At 46.5% G+C, this 16,471-nt stretch overlaps 1 protein-coding gene across 1 annotated transcript in view; it reads left to right on the top strand.

Moving 5' to 3' along the window:
• GMPR (guanosine monophosphate reductase) overlaps window positions 1-15,453 on the top strand; it is a gene marked incomplete at its 5' end in the record, with an annotated part of 30,415 nt that extends 14,962 nt beyond the window's left edge. Inside the window, 3 exons of the mRNA XM_009868128.1 lie at window positions 1,670-1,712; window positions 7,991-8,150; window positions 15,004-15,453. Of these exons, the coding sequence (XP_009866430.1) occupies window positions 1,670-1,712; window positions 7,991-8,150; window positions 15,004-15,184 (384 nt within the window). The remainder of the gene's footprint in view (window positions 1-1,669; window positions 1,713-7,990; window positions 8,151-15,003) is intronic.
• Window positions 15,454-16,471: the final 1,018 nt, after the last annotated feature.

Here is a 16,471-nt window from a genome sequence, read left to right as displayed (position 1 = left end):
TACCTGCTTGTGTGAAGTAAGTGGAGACACCTACAGATGAAGAAGTGCTGTGAATCATCATCATAGGTTCCTTTTATCTTAAATGGTAACTTTTGGGAAAGTCTCTTAATCTGCTCAGCATTTTTTAATTTGATGACACTTAAAGTGATATTTTTTAAGCCAGTGATGAATGATTAGATGTTAAGGCCCCCATCCTCTTGGTACTCACAAAAGCATAAAGCTTCCATCACTGCCACTACTGGGTTAATTAGAGAAGTCAGACACTGAGCCACCCAACAAGGACAGATTGAAACCCATCTACCAGAGAGCATTCATAACCAGCCTGTCTCAGTAAGAGTCAGCCAAATTCCCGACACTACTCTTTGAAGATTATTAGACCCTTCTTTCTGTGTTGGCTCGTCCTCCCCGACACACACACGTGTACTTGCAACTTCCTCTAGGCTCTGACAGACTTGTCAGAGTGAATGAGTTGGACAAGTGGAGCCTTTAACAGGAGAGATTCAACTGTCAGCCCAGCATCTCTTTCTGGAGCTGGCAGCAAGAGTATCTAGCTCAACAAAAGGCATAGTGTGCTAGAGGTTATCACGAAGTGGAATAAAAACCTTTAAAGTTGTACCAGGCACCATTTGCAGTGGGATGCCTTTTGAAAAGCCACTTGCTTTCGGATCCACCTGCTCGGTTTATGCTGATGGTGGGGCTGTCTGGCTGTGCTGAGCTGCAGGTCGTACACAGATGTGCATCTCTGCCGACAGGGAGTGGAAAAAAAAACCCCATGAAGTAACCCCCATGGTCAAGGGAGTAGCTTCTGTCTGCAACAGATCTTGGTTGTCAAAGGAATAGGGAGCCCTCTTGCTCTGACGACTGTAGAGTAGAAAGATCTTTCATGTGATCCTCAGACCTTTACAAAAACCTGAAGATCCACAGCGTGTGATGGGCTCTGTCATTGGTTTTTTACAGCTTAGCACCCGTGTGTGACTTCCCTCAACTGAAACCCCCTCATTAGCCACTTTGCTCTGCACTGAAACTGAAACACATAGGTCTAAAATGCTGAAGATCTCAAAGTGCTGCTTCTTTACCAAACCCATACCAAACAGTGAGGAGTATGATAAGAGATTCATTTTCATTTACCAAAGATGAGAATACCCAATTTGCGTAGAGATTATCAGATCAAAATCCAGTGTAGCTGATGGTATATTTCCTTACCCCTTCACCTGTGACCTTTTATTGTAAACTGCTGAGAAAGTTGTTTTAAATGTCTTTGGTGGTTAAAGGTAGGGGTTTGTGGTGCCTCTGCATCACACAGACTTTCGTTAAAATGGCAGGGAATTATTCAGCTCATCAGAGGCGGGTTTGTTTTTCAGTTTCTGTGATTTAAGAAATTGCAGCCGGGAATTTGTATCGCTCCTGTTACCAGCAGTATTATCAGTAGACTGTAGAGTAATTGAGCATGAAGAGGGAAGGCAATTGAAAGGATCATATGGATTCCCTAAAAACTCAGCCAAGGTGATGTATTACTAATGGTGCACCGGCAGCTCTTGACATGCTTTTCCTGAGCAGGGCCCGTTCTGCTGCAGGTGGCAGAGTGCCAGTGCTCACCGGGTCCCTGAGTGAGGTCACCATGTCCCTGACCCAGCTCACCGCCACTCACTGTCCTCTTCTCATTATGCAGGATGGAGGATGCAGCTGCCCAGGAGATGTCGCCAAAGCGTTTGGTAAGGACAGAGCCCGGTGCCACCCGTCACACTCCCTGTACCCCCAGCACCCTCCACAGCCATGCAGGAGTGGATTCGACCAAATCAGTGTGTCAGCAGCAGTAGGTGACATTCGGCCCTGTGGATGATGGCAGTGAAATTAATACACCCAATGTGAATTAGCTCTTTGGACCAGATAGTGCAAGATTCCGCAGCACAAAACATAAAATGGTCAAAGTTCTACTCAGAAACTGTCTGCCAGGTGTGCATGGGCTAGATACAGCCACTGGGACAGTAAGAGGAAGAAAACTGGTAAGGTTTTCTTCTGACTTAGGGTTCAAAGATGCCTGTAACATTGCCAGATCTGACTGACCTAGGTCTTGAATGGATGAAGAGGTGGTGGAATGTTTGTTGGACGAAAGAACAAAAGAAAAAGGCAGGCCAGGTCCCTGGAGATGTTCTTGGGATCAGCTGTCCAGTTGAAGAGATGAGATTTTATTTATACTGTATCCCCTAGAGATGAGCAGATGTCTAAAACATCTAAGTTAATAATTAACAGATTTTGCTCTCCCGCCATTAGCTTTAGTGAATTGCAGCAGCTCGTGCTGATAGAACAAAGAATTTAATCTGTGAGTATCTTCTCTTGGGCATGAAAGTTACATCGGTGCGGGGGTCAAGGTCAGGACTGTCAGGTAGCTACAACCTTGTTGCAGCAGCACTAACCAAGCACTGAATGCTGACAGGTGATTAAACAAACAGTGCTTGTCGCAGCAGCGTGAACCAGGTGCTGAATGCTGCCAGGGCTTTTAAAGACAGTCCCCCACCCCCCAGAATGACACTCTTTGGAGATATCACAGTGGAGGAATATCCAGAATACAGTGGGGCAGCACAGTCTCCCGCTGGGATTTCGATGTGTTTAGGACATTATGATACAGCACATTTGCTTGGCAGGAAGCTTTGCAAGTATGGGAAGCAGAGGCAGGCTTAAACTCAGATTACAGACCTGCCAAGAAAAACTCAGGGCCTCCTGGAAAGGTTGAAACCAAAATCTGTCTTCTAAGTTTGCAGACAGCTCCTGTTTTCAGACAGGTCAGATGACAAGGAAGACTTAATTAGAGAATTTTAAGCACAGCTATGGAGTGATTGCTACCAGTAAAGAATCTGCTCGGTCACAGGATTTCACGGCACCCTTGTGTTACCCGGTGGGTGATGTGACATAGGGATTTAGAGACTTCCACTTAAGTGATTCTGATGTAGCTGAACAACAGCATCCACCCTCTTTGACAACAAGATTGTATTAAAAACACACCCGATCTCTCCTCTGCCCGGCCCACTCTGACTTTATGCCGCCTGCAGTGAGGCCTTTGTTCTCCCTGACTTTTCTCTGGCTCCGCAGCTCGCCTGGTTCTTGCTGGCGTTGTCATTGGGAGTTTGTGAACTGGGACTGCAGTTTTACTGCTTTTCCAGCTGTCTGCACAGAAACCTGGCCTGTGGAGAAAGCCTTTTTTTCAGCAAGAGCGTTTCCAGAAGTTAGAACAACAGGAGGCAACTTCTGAGTGCTTACAGTGTTTTCCTTTGTGGTGTTCATGGCAAGCCTGAAGGGTCCTTGTCATCTCTTTGGGCTAACTGGACTGAAACTTGCTTGAAACCTGTGAAAGGGGCTGATTCTGGCCATGCTGATTGTCAGGAGGTACTGAGATTCACAGTGTTTGAAGGTTACCACAGGTTGACCCAGGGACGGAGGAGCATCAGAAAGCTGAGATTATCTAGGCAGCAGTTCTACTCTGACGGTAGGGCAGACGGATCAGTGTGACCTTTGTGTCATAGGTACAGGGCTGGAACTCAGTGAGATTACCCTCAGGCAATAAACCTGCCATACCCGATTACGTATAATTGAGGTAGACATCCTGTGGACATCTGACCAGCTACAGCCAGGCATGTGTTTCTCAAAGGTGGGTGGCAGAATAAGCTTCTACGTAATGTTATTACTATCAGTGTTTTTTGAATGCTGTTAAGGTGATTGTAGAAGATAGCCTTCAAGGCTGGATTAGCCCGTCAAGGCTTTGGCTTGTAAAGCCGTGATACTGAACTGCCTAGCACAGACCCTCTGCGCTTGCTGAGAGCCTCTGGCTGGAGGAGTTACATAAATATATTAGATAGCAGAGAGCAGGTGTTAAAACATAACGGCTGTACAGTTTCACCTGGGGATGGAGGCTTGGGTAAAGCATGGACAAGAAGGCCAAAGAGGACTCTGGTTAAAGTGATCGTAGGATATCTTTTTGGTAGATCATGGTAAAGTCTTCAAGAAAGGGATGTTGAGGTGTTCATTATAAAGCAGTGACAAAGCAGCCATTTATCACAGAATCACAGAATGTCAGGGGTTGGAAGTGACCTCAAAAATCATCTAGTCCAGCTCCCCTGTCAGAGCAGGATCACCTACAGCAGGTCACACAGGAACGCGTCCAGGCGGGGTTTGAAAGTCTCCAGAGAAAGAGACTCCACACCCTCCCTGGGCAGCCTGTGCCAGGCCTCTGTCACCCTCACAGTGAAAAAGTTTTTTCTAATATTTTTGTGGAACCTCCTGTGTTCCAGATTTGAATCGTAGTAAGTGGGAGGGAGTCCCAGATGTGAGGACTAGCATTGAAGAATGGCTTAAAGAGGAGACAAATTCATGGGAACAGGAGGAGTAGAGTGGGTTGGGTGCAAGTGAAGAGTTCTGGAGAACCATGAAGAAGATGCTGAGATGCTTTACAAGTGGAAAATGACAGCACCAACTGGAGTCAGAGGCAGATGGGGCATTTTGACAGAGGGGAAGCAGGGTAGAAGCCTGTTTAAAAAATACAACAGTGAAAAAATAAAACAGTGAAGCACTGAAGGTGGGAAACAAAAATGTTGGGAGTGACAGATTTAGAGAGACTGTTGGAATTCTGGAACTGCTGGATGGGAACCTTTTACGTAGTTGGGAAACTGAAGATGTCACTCCCATCTGGATGTTGGAGATTATAATGGAAAAGATGTAGGTTGATAGGAAGAGAAGAGCTTTTTTTTGTTTCAGGAATGAGAGAAAGCATGAAAAAACTTTGTGTTGGGCTCTTGGATGGTTCCCTAACTCTACCCTTGGAAAGGCTGATAACATGAACGCATTTCTTGGAATGCCCCAGGGAGCCGCTACTGTCTCCCTTTTTAAAGATGTGAAGTCAAAGCACAGAAATACTACGTTCAGTTGCCTGAGGTCACATATATTTTTGCGACACAGCCAGGAACAGAATGTGCCTTTTGATTCCTACGCTAGCATCTTTAACACAATAGTGCTGTTCCTTACAGCAGTGGTGAGAAGAGGTACAGGAGCAGGGAAGGAAGTCATGTAGAAAAGCCGACTGGGGACATATAGTGGTTCCAAAATACACCTGGCATCATCCTGGCTTTTTTTTTTTTTTCTTCTTGTTTTCAGTAGCTGTGTGTATATGCCTACTGTTGCAAAGGCTCACTGGCTCAGCTGGAGCACAGGTGAATGTTGATTCCAGGGCCAACTGTAGTCCAGGCAAACTCAGGCTGCCTCTGCCTGGGGGGCTGCCCAGGCTACAAATCCAGGCTGACTCCAGCTGAAATTGTGCAGAGCCAATCTGCTTATCAGGGAACTTGTATTACCAGGTGTTCGAAAGACATCTGAGAGACTCCATCCAGGTCCTGCAGAACTGTGTGACTGCTGCAAGATGGGGCTGGCATCAGCACTGGCTTGAAAGAGAAAGCACTGTAAAAGGTGAATGAGCAAAATCAGCCCAGATAGAGCGAAGGCCTCAAGGGGGAAGCCCTCCCCAGCGTCAGTGCATTGAAACGGTGTGTAGGAACAAGATGAGTCTAGCAAATTCTGCGTGAGCTACTGGGATGCTTGTGTGCAATGCACCCCATCACATCCTGTATTATCTAGGGGGTTGTTGCCAGCTATTCCCAGTCTCCTAGAACCTAAAACAACAGCATGCTGTCTGTACTTGAAAACGGAAGACTGCAGCTGGATGTTGCAAACATCACCAGCGCTTCTGGTCATAACAAAAAAAACATGCATAAAAGTAAAGCAAGACCATGCTGAAAACTACAGCCTCCTGGTTGCATGTTAACTGGCACAAAAGTAGTGGAACAGAGTTGAAACTTTGACACATCTTTGCAACACTGCAGCAGGGTAGAAAGTCCTGAAGAGTGTTAGAAAAGTCTGTTTGTTGTGGGCTTGTGATTCCTGGAGCTGCAGGGCAGTAAGCATGTGTCATTTCAATGTTTAGACGTGCTGCATCTGCTGTAGCATGGCTCCTCTCTTCTGGAAGAGCTTGATGAATTATGTTGTAATTTGCAAAAGTTACTCAAATTGGATGAGTTTCAACCCTGTAATTGAAACGCATTTGCTTTCCTCCCAAGATACGCAGTCGAAAGAAAAATAATAAATAGATGCCAAAGTGCAGAGGAACCAAAATGCTGTGATTCTGAAGTGTAGATTTCGCGTGACTGTTTTGCATTAGTAGTTTAGAGGTTGTGAGACACACAGCCAGAGACAGGACTAGAATTGGGGATCAGGGGGTAGCACTGACAAGCCAAAGAGGCCAGAGTGTCCCTTGGCATACTTTTGACTTGTTTCACACACTTCTTCAGAACCTTGACCCCAAATCCTTTCTCATGTTGTCTTCTTCCACCCACGAAGAAGACATCAACTAGAGGGTGCTTATTTTTTGTAAAGGTGGAGCCAGATCACGCCGGGTAACAAGAGCAGCTCCCCACCAGTAATTGAGAATGTTTTAAAGCACAAGCGTTCCCTTCGGTTTTGGCAGGTTAATAGTAGTATTAGGTGTGAGTCAAACAGAGACTTCAAAGCTCTGCCATCTGAAACAAGAGCTCAGGAAAAATCTTCCAGGTAGCTGGCATGATAGGACACCTGAATGGGTGCCTGGCTATAAATACTGCTTGTGATGTGCTCAGCAGTTTTGCACAAGACTGATTTTTAAAAGCCCTTTACCACGGACGTGCTTTTCCTTTCAAACAAGGAGCAGGCAAAGGGAGGTGAGGTCAGCAGAGCAGCTGGGTGCTCTGCTCTTGGGCATTGCTGGCAGGTCTGCTCCTTGGCAAAGGGCTGCAAGGGAGGGAACTGGCTCCACAGTTGTCACGTGTTCTAAGATCAAAATATTCCCAAATTCCTGTTTAGCTAACAGAGCTTTTAAGCAGATGGCAGAAGCTGAGCAGATTTGATAATGATTTCAGTCTTCTGATTTCAAGGTCCGATGCTGTTGTTCGGGTAGTGACAGAGATCAGAGCAAATTCTAATGCCAGGCCTACCTGGCCTGGGATCTCCCTAGAGTTCAGACATGTTCATAACAGGGCGGGGTTAGGTCAGGCTTATCTGCTTTCTATGAAATGAGGTTTATAACCCTGTTCTTTTGCCAGTTCTGGGAAGATGCTGGGCGGAGGGGAGGCCTGTTCTAACACACACGATGAAGAAGCAGAGAGTCTGAACAGGAAAAAGCTTTGTTTCAGGGATGGGTCAGCACAGGCTAAGGAAAAAGTAAAAGCCAAAATTCTCCGAGCAAGACTAGACATGCCAAAATGTCACAGGAGTTGCTGCTGGTGGATTAGTTCCAGCCCAGCTGGAAATGCTGGAAATCACAGTAGAAAATCAAGAGTGATTCCAAAAACCTTCTTCATGATCTTAACTCCCAGTGGAACTGATTTCATGATTTGCAAAGCCAGCAAAGATGGACAGACTTAAAGGCATGACTGAGTGTTCGGTGCTGTTACGCAGTATCTGGAACATACATAGGAGTTGGGTTAGACCTCCTCTGTGGTGTGTGCTGAGCACCACAGAGCCCAGGGGTAGTGGTTCTTGGCCCAGAGTTTTTAAATAGCAAGAAGCAAATACAGCCCCATCCAGATCTCTTTGATGAAGGATCACCCAGACCTGGCTGGTGGAGTTGAAAAATGGATTCCTGAGTACTGCAGGCATCATAGTAGTTAATTAAGAACTATGCTCAGATACTACTGTGAAGTAAAGGGTTAAAACTGAACTTGCAAATAAATAGCCTGGGGTGGAGTAAAATAATCTATATCACAACAGAAAAGGATTCTTTCCATTTGAAATACTAAAAAAATACAATTCAGCATGCGTCCGGTCTTCAGTAAAGCATTTCTTCCAAGTTTACTGTGAGGAGTCTCTCTGTACCGAACTGTTTAGGGCTTACTATTGTTTTTGGAGGCTGCTGTGTTCTTGCTTTGTCTTTCACCTTCTTTCCCTGCTTCCTTACATGTCACTTTGCTGATCACAGGAGCCGGTGCGGATTTTGTCATGCTTGGAGGAATGTTTGCAGGCCATGACCAGTGTGCTGGAGAGATTATGGAAAAGAATGGCAAGAAGGTGAAACTTTTCTATGGAATGAGCTCTGATACAGCCATGAAGAAGCACGCGGGAGGGGTTGCTGAGTACAGGTATGAATTCCACCCAGAAGCAATTGCAGTGAGCCAGGAATCCAGCAACTTCTAGAGAGGAATTCTGCAAAAGGCATCCATTGGAAACAGATCCATGCTCCTAGGAAGCTGTTATCAGCACTTAGGGCAGCAGATCTGAGGGAGGGATCAAGGGGGAGGCAGGGAGGAGGAGCTAGGGGTGGCTAGCTGAGAGCAACCATGGTCACTCAACTGCAACCAATGCAGCGTGCTGTCACTGCTCTGCTGGCTGCTGGTCTGGGAACTCATCAGGCACTGCTCTGACTTCGAGATCTCTGAGGATGCATGCAAATTAAACGCTGGAACATGGCATACCAGTTTGTAGCCCTCTGTTTGTCGAGGTTGGGTGTCCTGGTTTACCTGTAAGGCTCTTTTGGTACCACAGGTTCAGTGTGCTTTTGCTTTCAAGCACGACTGTTTATTTGCAGAAGAAAGAGCTGCACGAGAGTCTGTCTGCATCCAAGACATGCTGAAATGATGCACCAGAAAGCTGTGCTGCATCAGACCTCTGTGCTTCGATTAACTCTGGGTTCACGTGCCAGTTTCCAGAAGCAGTGTACAATTTGGGGGCTTTTTTTTGTCCCTCAGCAAATCTGCTTGTGATCAGAGCTTCTGAACAAACGGTCTGAGTGGACGGCACTAGTCATCGCCTCATAATTTTAAAGTGGCAGCTACCAGTTACTCGGAGGTCCAAGCAACCTTTTATCTCAACTATGGTAACTTACTGTCCTTAGCTACCCTGTGCTTGTGTCAGCTGGCATGTGGGAAAGGCGTGATGCTGGTCAGCAGCTCCCTGAGAGATCACAGCCCAGCAGCTGTGCCCCTCTCAGGGCAGCATGGTCTTTCACAGCCTGGCCATCAGCTGGTAGAATTTGCAGGAAAAGTTTGAGGAAGTTTCCTGTGCCAGTAGGCCAAAGGACTAAGGGCAGCTGTTAAATTCTGCTGTGCCTAGTTAGGCGTGAGCATGGTCTGGCAACAAAATTTATCACCAGCAGGAGAATTGATACTGACACACCCCCCCCCCCCTCTTTAAACTGAGAGAACGTGCAGATGTTATGTCTTCTAGGAGTAAAGAGTGTGCAGAAAGGTGCTGGGTTTGGCTCAGTCTAGATAGATACTTTCTGTTCATTATGGACAATACTACACAAATTCTGCTCGATCCCTAGCTGTATTTTGATTTGTGTCCTGATTTTGGAGTCCCCTGCTGATCAAGTTCTGAAACCTTCTCAGCAACAAGTGAGCAGAAACAGAGTTGGAAATTTTCAGTCCCTTGAGATATTGCCTTTCTGTGCTGCTAATAGGTAATGTGGAAGGATCTAGTTCTGTGTTCTAGGAGTTAGTTCTGTGAAGGGTCTAGTTCATGTTGCAGCTGCGACGCAGAGCTGGTAACCCATACCGACCTTGGTCTTGGTCTTGCTTGGCCTGTCACAGCATGAGTGCCATGAGTGGTTTAAAAATAGCAACTTTTGGTTATCCAGCACTGGCAATGTGCTGGGCATCGAAGGGATGATCAGAAGGAGGGCAAGGCTTTGGTTTGAATCCCTTACAGGACGTTTAGCCACTTAGCAGTTCAGCTTATGGCAAACTTGAACCAAAAGGGTTCTAAGTTGGCATTTTAAATGCTGGATACCCCGGACAGGACAAGTCAGTGGGGCTTCTTTATATGCATTTGAAAAGCATATAAGTCTGTAAGTCTGTATCAGTGACCCCAGTAAGTTGTTTTGTCTTCAGAAGAGCATGAACACTCGCCATGTTTTATTTGAGCAGTGAGGAGCTCAGCATGCTCAGCTACTCGCAGAATCAGATTACTTGTCACTTAACTTGATCTTCTTAAAATTACACCTCTTGGCTAGAGAACCTGAGCCTCCAGCAAACAGTTAAATTAAAACTGACAGGTAAGGTGAGCCGGCTGTAGCGGGGAATAAAGTCAGGAGCGTAATTGTTTTTGTAATGAATATGTCAGGTTGATCCCATTTAATTTTGTATGAAATCTGTGTACGCTGTTTCATTACTTTTATGTCATTTATATATTGGTTTATTTTTGCATTTTTACCACCTTCCACAAGGAACGTGGATCAGAGGTGGGAATTTCTGAAAGGCAATTATTAAGCTGCTTTTATGGCAGAAAAGATATGAGGGAAGCAGGAGCAGAGATCACACGCAGCGTAGAGCCAATTTGCTTTTCTTAACCCTTTGGAGATTTCACGGGTTTTTTGTGAATGCTGCCAGTTCTGTGGTTACTCAGCAATTCCCAGCTGCTAAGCTGGGCTTTGGCACTCTATATTAACTGTAGGGAGGAATTTATGCCACAGAGACTGAGTAGCACCAACAGCTGGCTGCTACTTGCTGGCTTTTTTTTGGTATCTTACTTGCTGGCTTTTTTTCGGTATCCCAAGTGATAGCCTGGAAGACCTGCCCCCAATTCCTGCCATTTCTTAAACGCTCCACTCCTAAGGTTGCCTCATGCTGGCTCAGCCTGACCCCTTGATCCTGACCCACATTTTGCTGAGCTGACAGAGCACCATCACATGGGCTTCACCCCATCCACCCTACCAGGAGTCCCACCCACCACAAATGGGACCCTGTGCAGAAAGTCCAAAGTAAATCCTATTCACCATCCAGTGGCTACTGAGAGAGAGTCTCTGCTGAGACCACCTGGGCATGCCTTTCGTGACTGCTGGGAATCCAAATTGCTCTGTCTTCACATTTTTTTATTTTTATTTTTTCTGAAAGAGGGTTAGTTTCAGGTCATAACTCTGGGAGAGATGTCAGAGCTGAAAATCCCTGAGCAGTTCCTGCTGACTCACTTACGCAGCTCTCTGCCAAGTGTGCCAGCTTTTGGGACACCGCTTGTTAATCTGTGCACGGCCTGTGTGCAGGCATTTGTTGCAGGCAAAACAGTCTCAACTTGGGGATTTTTTGCTCAGTTTCCTTTATTGCCAACTAACACAAACTTCTAATCGCTGTTAGGTAATTAAACAAACATGGAATTAAATGCCTTGCCTCTCTCCTTTTTCCAGACTTTACTTAAGCCAGACCCCTCTCTTCGCACCTCTATGTCTCAACTCCTATTACTTTCACCACAGGCCACTCCTTCAGTGAGGAAAGGGGTGGCACAGGACATTGTGGTTTCTGTCTGCCACTCCTCCTTCTTCCTGTGCCTGCTCCACCGTGGGATGTCCACGGTCCCTTTGCGACTGTCCCTGCTCTGGCATGGGTCACCCAGGGCCTACAGCCCCATTGGGAGCACAAACCTTTGGCATGGAGCACCTCCTTTGGAGGGTGCACCTCTAGATTCACGTCTCCTCAGGCGTGTCCAGTGCGTCTCCTCTCCCAGTGGCTTCTGCTGTTTCTTAAATACACTTGAGCAGAGGAGTCATGCTCCCCTGACTGGCTGAAATTTTGGTGGCTTGCACCATTTTCAAAACCAAGTGGAAGCATCTCTGCGGCTGGTGTGAAGCAGAGAGTGGCCTTCTCCCACACAGGTCACACTGGCAGCCCTCGCTGCCCAAACGCTACCATATATGCCTGACACAGCCTCACTGTGTGTAATAATTGGGTGCTCGTGTAAATTAACTGGGTGCTCACGCATTAACAAATTGGGTGCTCATGCATGTAGTAGCAGGGTGCTTGGGCATAAATTATTTGGGCATGCATGCACGAACTAATTGGATGCTTATGCAAAAATTCACTGGGCATTCATGCATAAATTAATTGGGCACTCGTGCATTAGCTTATTCAGCGCTCATGCATGAACTAATTTGGCACTCGCACAAGAATGCAGCAAGCCCGGCAGTTCACAACCGCTGTGACACTGCTCACCTCTGCAGCACCCATGTTGAAGAACTCTTTGAATGTTAATCTGTTATGAACTCTTCCAACATCATTATAATCCTGACATGTATCGCTTAGAAACTCCACTCTTCCTCCTTTTGGACCAGGTTAATACTGTAACTGTGTCCTTCCTAAAATGTCACTCCTCCATCCCGAGCACCACATTGAAGGGACTAACATCACAGTTTGGTTGTACGCCCGTCACAGACTTCCCACCCCTGGACAAACTGCAGTGCAATAAGGTGTATATATAACACTGATTAAAATTCCATCTGATCTCCCCTGGGAACCACGTGACGGGAGCCGTCTGCATGATCTGGGCAACACGTTACCTCTTACAAACTCTACCCCTTTCTCCTGGGGACTAGAGTATTGGGGTTAATGTTAACACAGCCTGAATGTATATATTTATCACAAACTTCACCCCCTCATCCCTGTGGACAGGACTTCAGAGGTTAATATTACAACAATCCAAGCACATGCTTATTACAGAATTCACCCTTTTGTTTCTGCAAAACACATCTCCAGGAAAACCTCAACAGTTTGAATGACAAATGCCATTATGTTTGAATTACAAGCCCATTACAAATGCCACCTCTCGCCCCTGTGGACCCCTGTGTCAGGGTTAATGTCCTCATAATCTGAATACTTGCTACACTTTGTAGGACTTGTCCCTTAGCAGATTGAGTTATTCACTGTACATCGGCATAAAAGCATATGATTAGGAGCATACAAGCACAAAATTAACACCACTGTTGAAGGTACCAATAGTGTCATGCAGTTAGTAGCTGTAGGGCTTCATTTACATCCAGGGGTAGGGAGTGGGTATGAGTGTCTGTGAAAACATGGAGAATTTTCATCCCTTTTTGACACTTTTTCCAAGGATAAACACAAACCTGGACTCAGGCATTTTCAGTGGAGCTAATCTCATGCCTCTTTTCCAGCATGCTTCCCCCAGTACAGTATCTGTAGTTTATTTCTTGATCAACAGGACATCTCACCAGCTTATCAGCTGATACTAGAGCCACAGTATCAACTATCTGGCTGTCAGAGTTTTGGGGCTGTGATGTTAGGTGGCCACCACTTCTGCTGGTTTTGGTCTCTGAAGCCAAAAGTGACATCCCACAAGCTCCAGCTGCCTCACATCACCGTAGCCACTGCAGGGCCATCTCCTAGGGGCAGGGGCTGTAAGTGATTTTGCTCTGGAGGAAAAACAAAAAAAAAGACTGCCAAGTATTCATGCTTCTGGGAGAAATGCTCCCATCTCTGCAGGCCTGTGGAACCACTGTAGCTGGGGCTGCCTTTCTTTCCCATCAACTCAGCTACCAAACCCCTGCAACTTAGGCCTTGCATGAATTAACAGGGCACTCACGTTTGACCTGATGGGGCATTCACGCATAAATTGCTTGGCCTCTCATGCATGAACTGGATGGGCAGTCCAGCCTGACTGCAGCAAACCCTGCAGTTCTTGTATGATACAGCACGCAGAACTCTTCAGGTAGCAGGATCTGCGAGGTGAAATTTGCAGTGGTTTCCCCAAATCCCAGACACTCACTGTCTCACAGACTCTCAGAGGAATTCCCTGGAGGCCAAGTCGAACCTCCTGACTTTGACTGGAGGAGGGGCGCATGACTGAAAACCAAACTGCAGTGCAGGCTCTACACCACCACCGAGCCCCGTGCAGTCTGTTCCGTGGCAGCGGTACCCGCGTTTTCTATTGGCCCCTTACCCCAGTGTTTATTTTAGAGTTTCACGAAAGAAGTCAGTTACTCATCTGATGTAGGAAGATTAATCATGGTTCCTTATTCACATGGCATATTAACACTTCTCCTTTATTGTCTTGCTAGGGCTTTGACCACACATTTAAACTGGCAGAAGGAAGCATAGGCAGGCTCAACACTGAAGTATCTCCACATAGCTGTGTGAGTGCTGTTAATGATTTACAAAGGGTGCCTCCAAACAGGCATGCCCGTACTTTCTTGGACTATCCCCTAGACAACTTGTTTAAGGGAGAAGCAAATAAAGCCCCGTTTACAACAATGCCAGCTCCCTGACTCTATTTCTGCCTCCATTCTGTAGGGGGGAAGGAGAGCAATTCGCTCGCCCTTCCTCATTTCCCTTGGATCCCGCTTCCCAACACCTACTTCTCCAAAGGAGCTAGCTTGCCATGCAGAACAATTTGCTCTAAAGCCTGATGAGATCAGTTGGCGACTGGGGAACTCCGCTGCAGGAGGAATTGCGGAGCATGAGGCTGGAGAAAGCTGAGGGGGAAGGAGTGAAAGTAATTTGCCTGGATTCTTCCATCATGTAACTCTTCAGATGTGCTTTTTGGGAACAGTGCAGTCTGTGCTGGCAAGCACCCATACTTGACAGTATTTGCAGCGCCGCTGGTTTTTTTTTTCTGGCATTTTTGCCTGGCTCTGAATTGTGCTAGCTCACCTTTTGGCTTTAGACGACAGCTCTGCAGGGGGGGTGTTCTTTAACAGGATTCCCACTCTGTCTCTGGAGAATCGGGCTGGTAGGAGACAACCAGAGCATTCCCATCTGCGTCTAGTGAGTGACATGGGACAGAGGCCAGGGGCTGTGGCGCTCAGCTGAGTGGTGCCTGCTGAGAACTGTCTCCAACATTTCTGTGAGTTGCCTGAGCCTGGCCGTACCTTACACTGTAAAGCTTGCAGCTCTCAAGGTCAGATTCACCTTTCAGTAAATCTGGAAGCTTCCCGTGCTTGTAGGGAGATGGTGGAGGTGAGGAAGGAGCAGATCTATAAATACAGGATATTGGGGCATCTACTGGGATTTGTCTAGTTCCCAGTATTGCTGGTGACTGGAGTTGGGGGTGTTTCAGTGCTTGAGAGCACCAAGCAGCAACAGGCAAGCAAGTGATAAAGCCTGGGGCACATTTGCAAACTGTGGCCTGCAGAGTATTAAACTCTGCAGTAAACACCCAATTATATTAGGCTTTGCATCTTGGCATAAATGCAGTAACCTATCTCTTCTCCAGGGCTTCGGAGGGCAGAACTGTGGAAGTACCTTACAGAGGGGACGTGGAACTCACCATCCTGGACATCCTCGGCGGGCTGCGCTCCACCTGCACCTATGTGGGAGCTGCCAAACTCAAGGAACTGAGCAGGAGAACGACGTTTATCCGAGTCACCCAGCAGCACAGCCAGGTGTTCTCCTAGCCCAGGGCTGGGGGGAGGTGGAGAGGGAGGGGTGGGAGAGAGGAGCAGGAAGGGCTGCTGATTTGGTTTGCTTTCTCCTCAACAGTGTGTTAGCAGCAACTTGCCTCTCTCTCTCAGAATGGCAGCATCACAGCCACTGGAGGGGCTGTGGCTGGGATTTGGAATGGAAGGTCGTGCTATTAACACAGTGCCATGGGTTCAAAATGCAATAGCTTCATCTTTTATTGTTGTGCCTATTTTTTAATCAACATTTCTTCACCTGTTTTCCCCCCTTCCCTGATAAATAGCTGCTGAAACCTCAATTACCAAGGAATTAGCTTGTACAGACATGGCTGTTACGCCTGCACACGTACGCACATTCCCTTTTTTTTCAAGAGTGACCTGTCAGCTACTACCATTTCTGGCAGTGCACCCTCCAGAAATTGCAGACTGGGAGAGAAAAAGATGCATGGAATTGCATGGAGAAATCAAAAAAAGTCAAATTCTCTTCTTTGTTCTGGCAAAAAAAGCTGATGTTTGTCATTCTGTGATGTTTGTGGCATGATTGCCAGCCTGCAGAATGTCAGAGGCTGATGACTTCTTACTCCTATGATAATAAAAATGCCAGCTCTCTTCCGGTCTCCACTCACAGGGCTGATACTGCTGTTCTTACTTAAATCTTGCCTCTTCAGAGAAGCTGGCATTGAATGTAGCAAACTCATGCTGCTCCCCGCTCCCCATCTGTGGAGATCATTCAGGAGAAAACGTCTGAGAGCTTGCCTGCTTTTTTGTGCATGCCGTTATTGAATTTCGTGGGTTCCTGCTTTTACCTGCTCTCTGTGAACAGATTTATTTTTTTTTAAGACACCGAAACACAGCACCAGTAAACCCACCAAGGCAGGAGAGGGTTCTCCGCAGCCCTCCCTGGTCCCTTGCCTGTTTGCCGCCATTTAGCAAAGATGTAAAAAAACATGCTGTGCTGTGCATTGTCTTGAGGCCTGAGGGATCAAATTCACTTCTGGTTATTTGGTACCACTTCTTTGCAGTCCTTGACACCACGAAAAGTAAAAGAGAGTTTTCGGCAGAATAGCCTGATTGTGGTAGGCTGAGATGGAGTTAAAGCATTTGCTCAAAATGCAGTAATGAACGCTTAAGAGTCTGGGTAACAGTTTAATAAAGCATAATGGTCTGCTAATTAATTGATAAATCACAACAAAATTTCTTTGGAAATACACACTGCATCCACATGTATACCACAGCTGCTCATTATGATAAATGATGTAAAAGTGAACACCAATGAATTAATAA

The sequence above is a fragment of the Apaloderma vittatum genome, unplaced genomic scaffold (genome assembly GCF_000703405.1).
Source record: "Apaloderma vittatum isolate BGI_N311 unplaced genomic scaffold, ASM70340v1 scaffold41484, whole genome shotgun sequence".
Taxonomy (NCBI): domain Eukaryota; kingdom Metazoa; phylum Chordata; class Aves; order Trogoniformes; family Trogonidae; genus Apaloderma; species Apaloderma vittatum.
The sequence above is the reverse complement of the archived record's forward strand: the minus strand, read 5'-3'. Positions and strand labels throughout refer to the sequence as shown.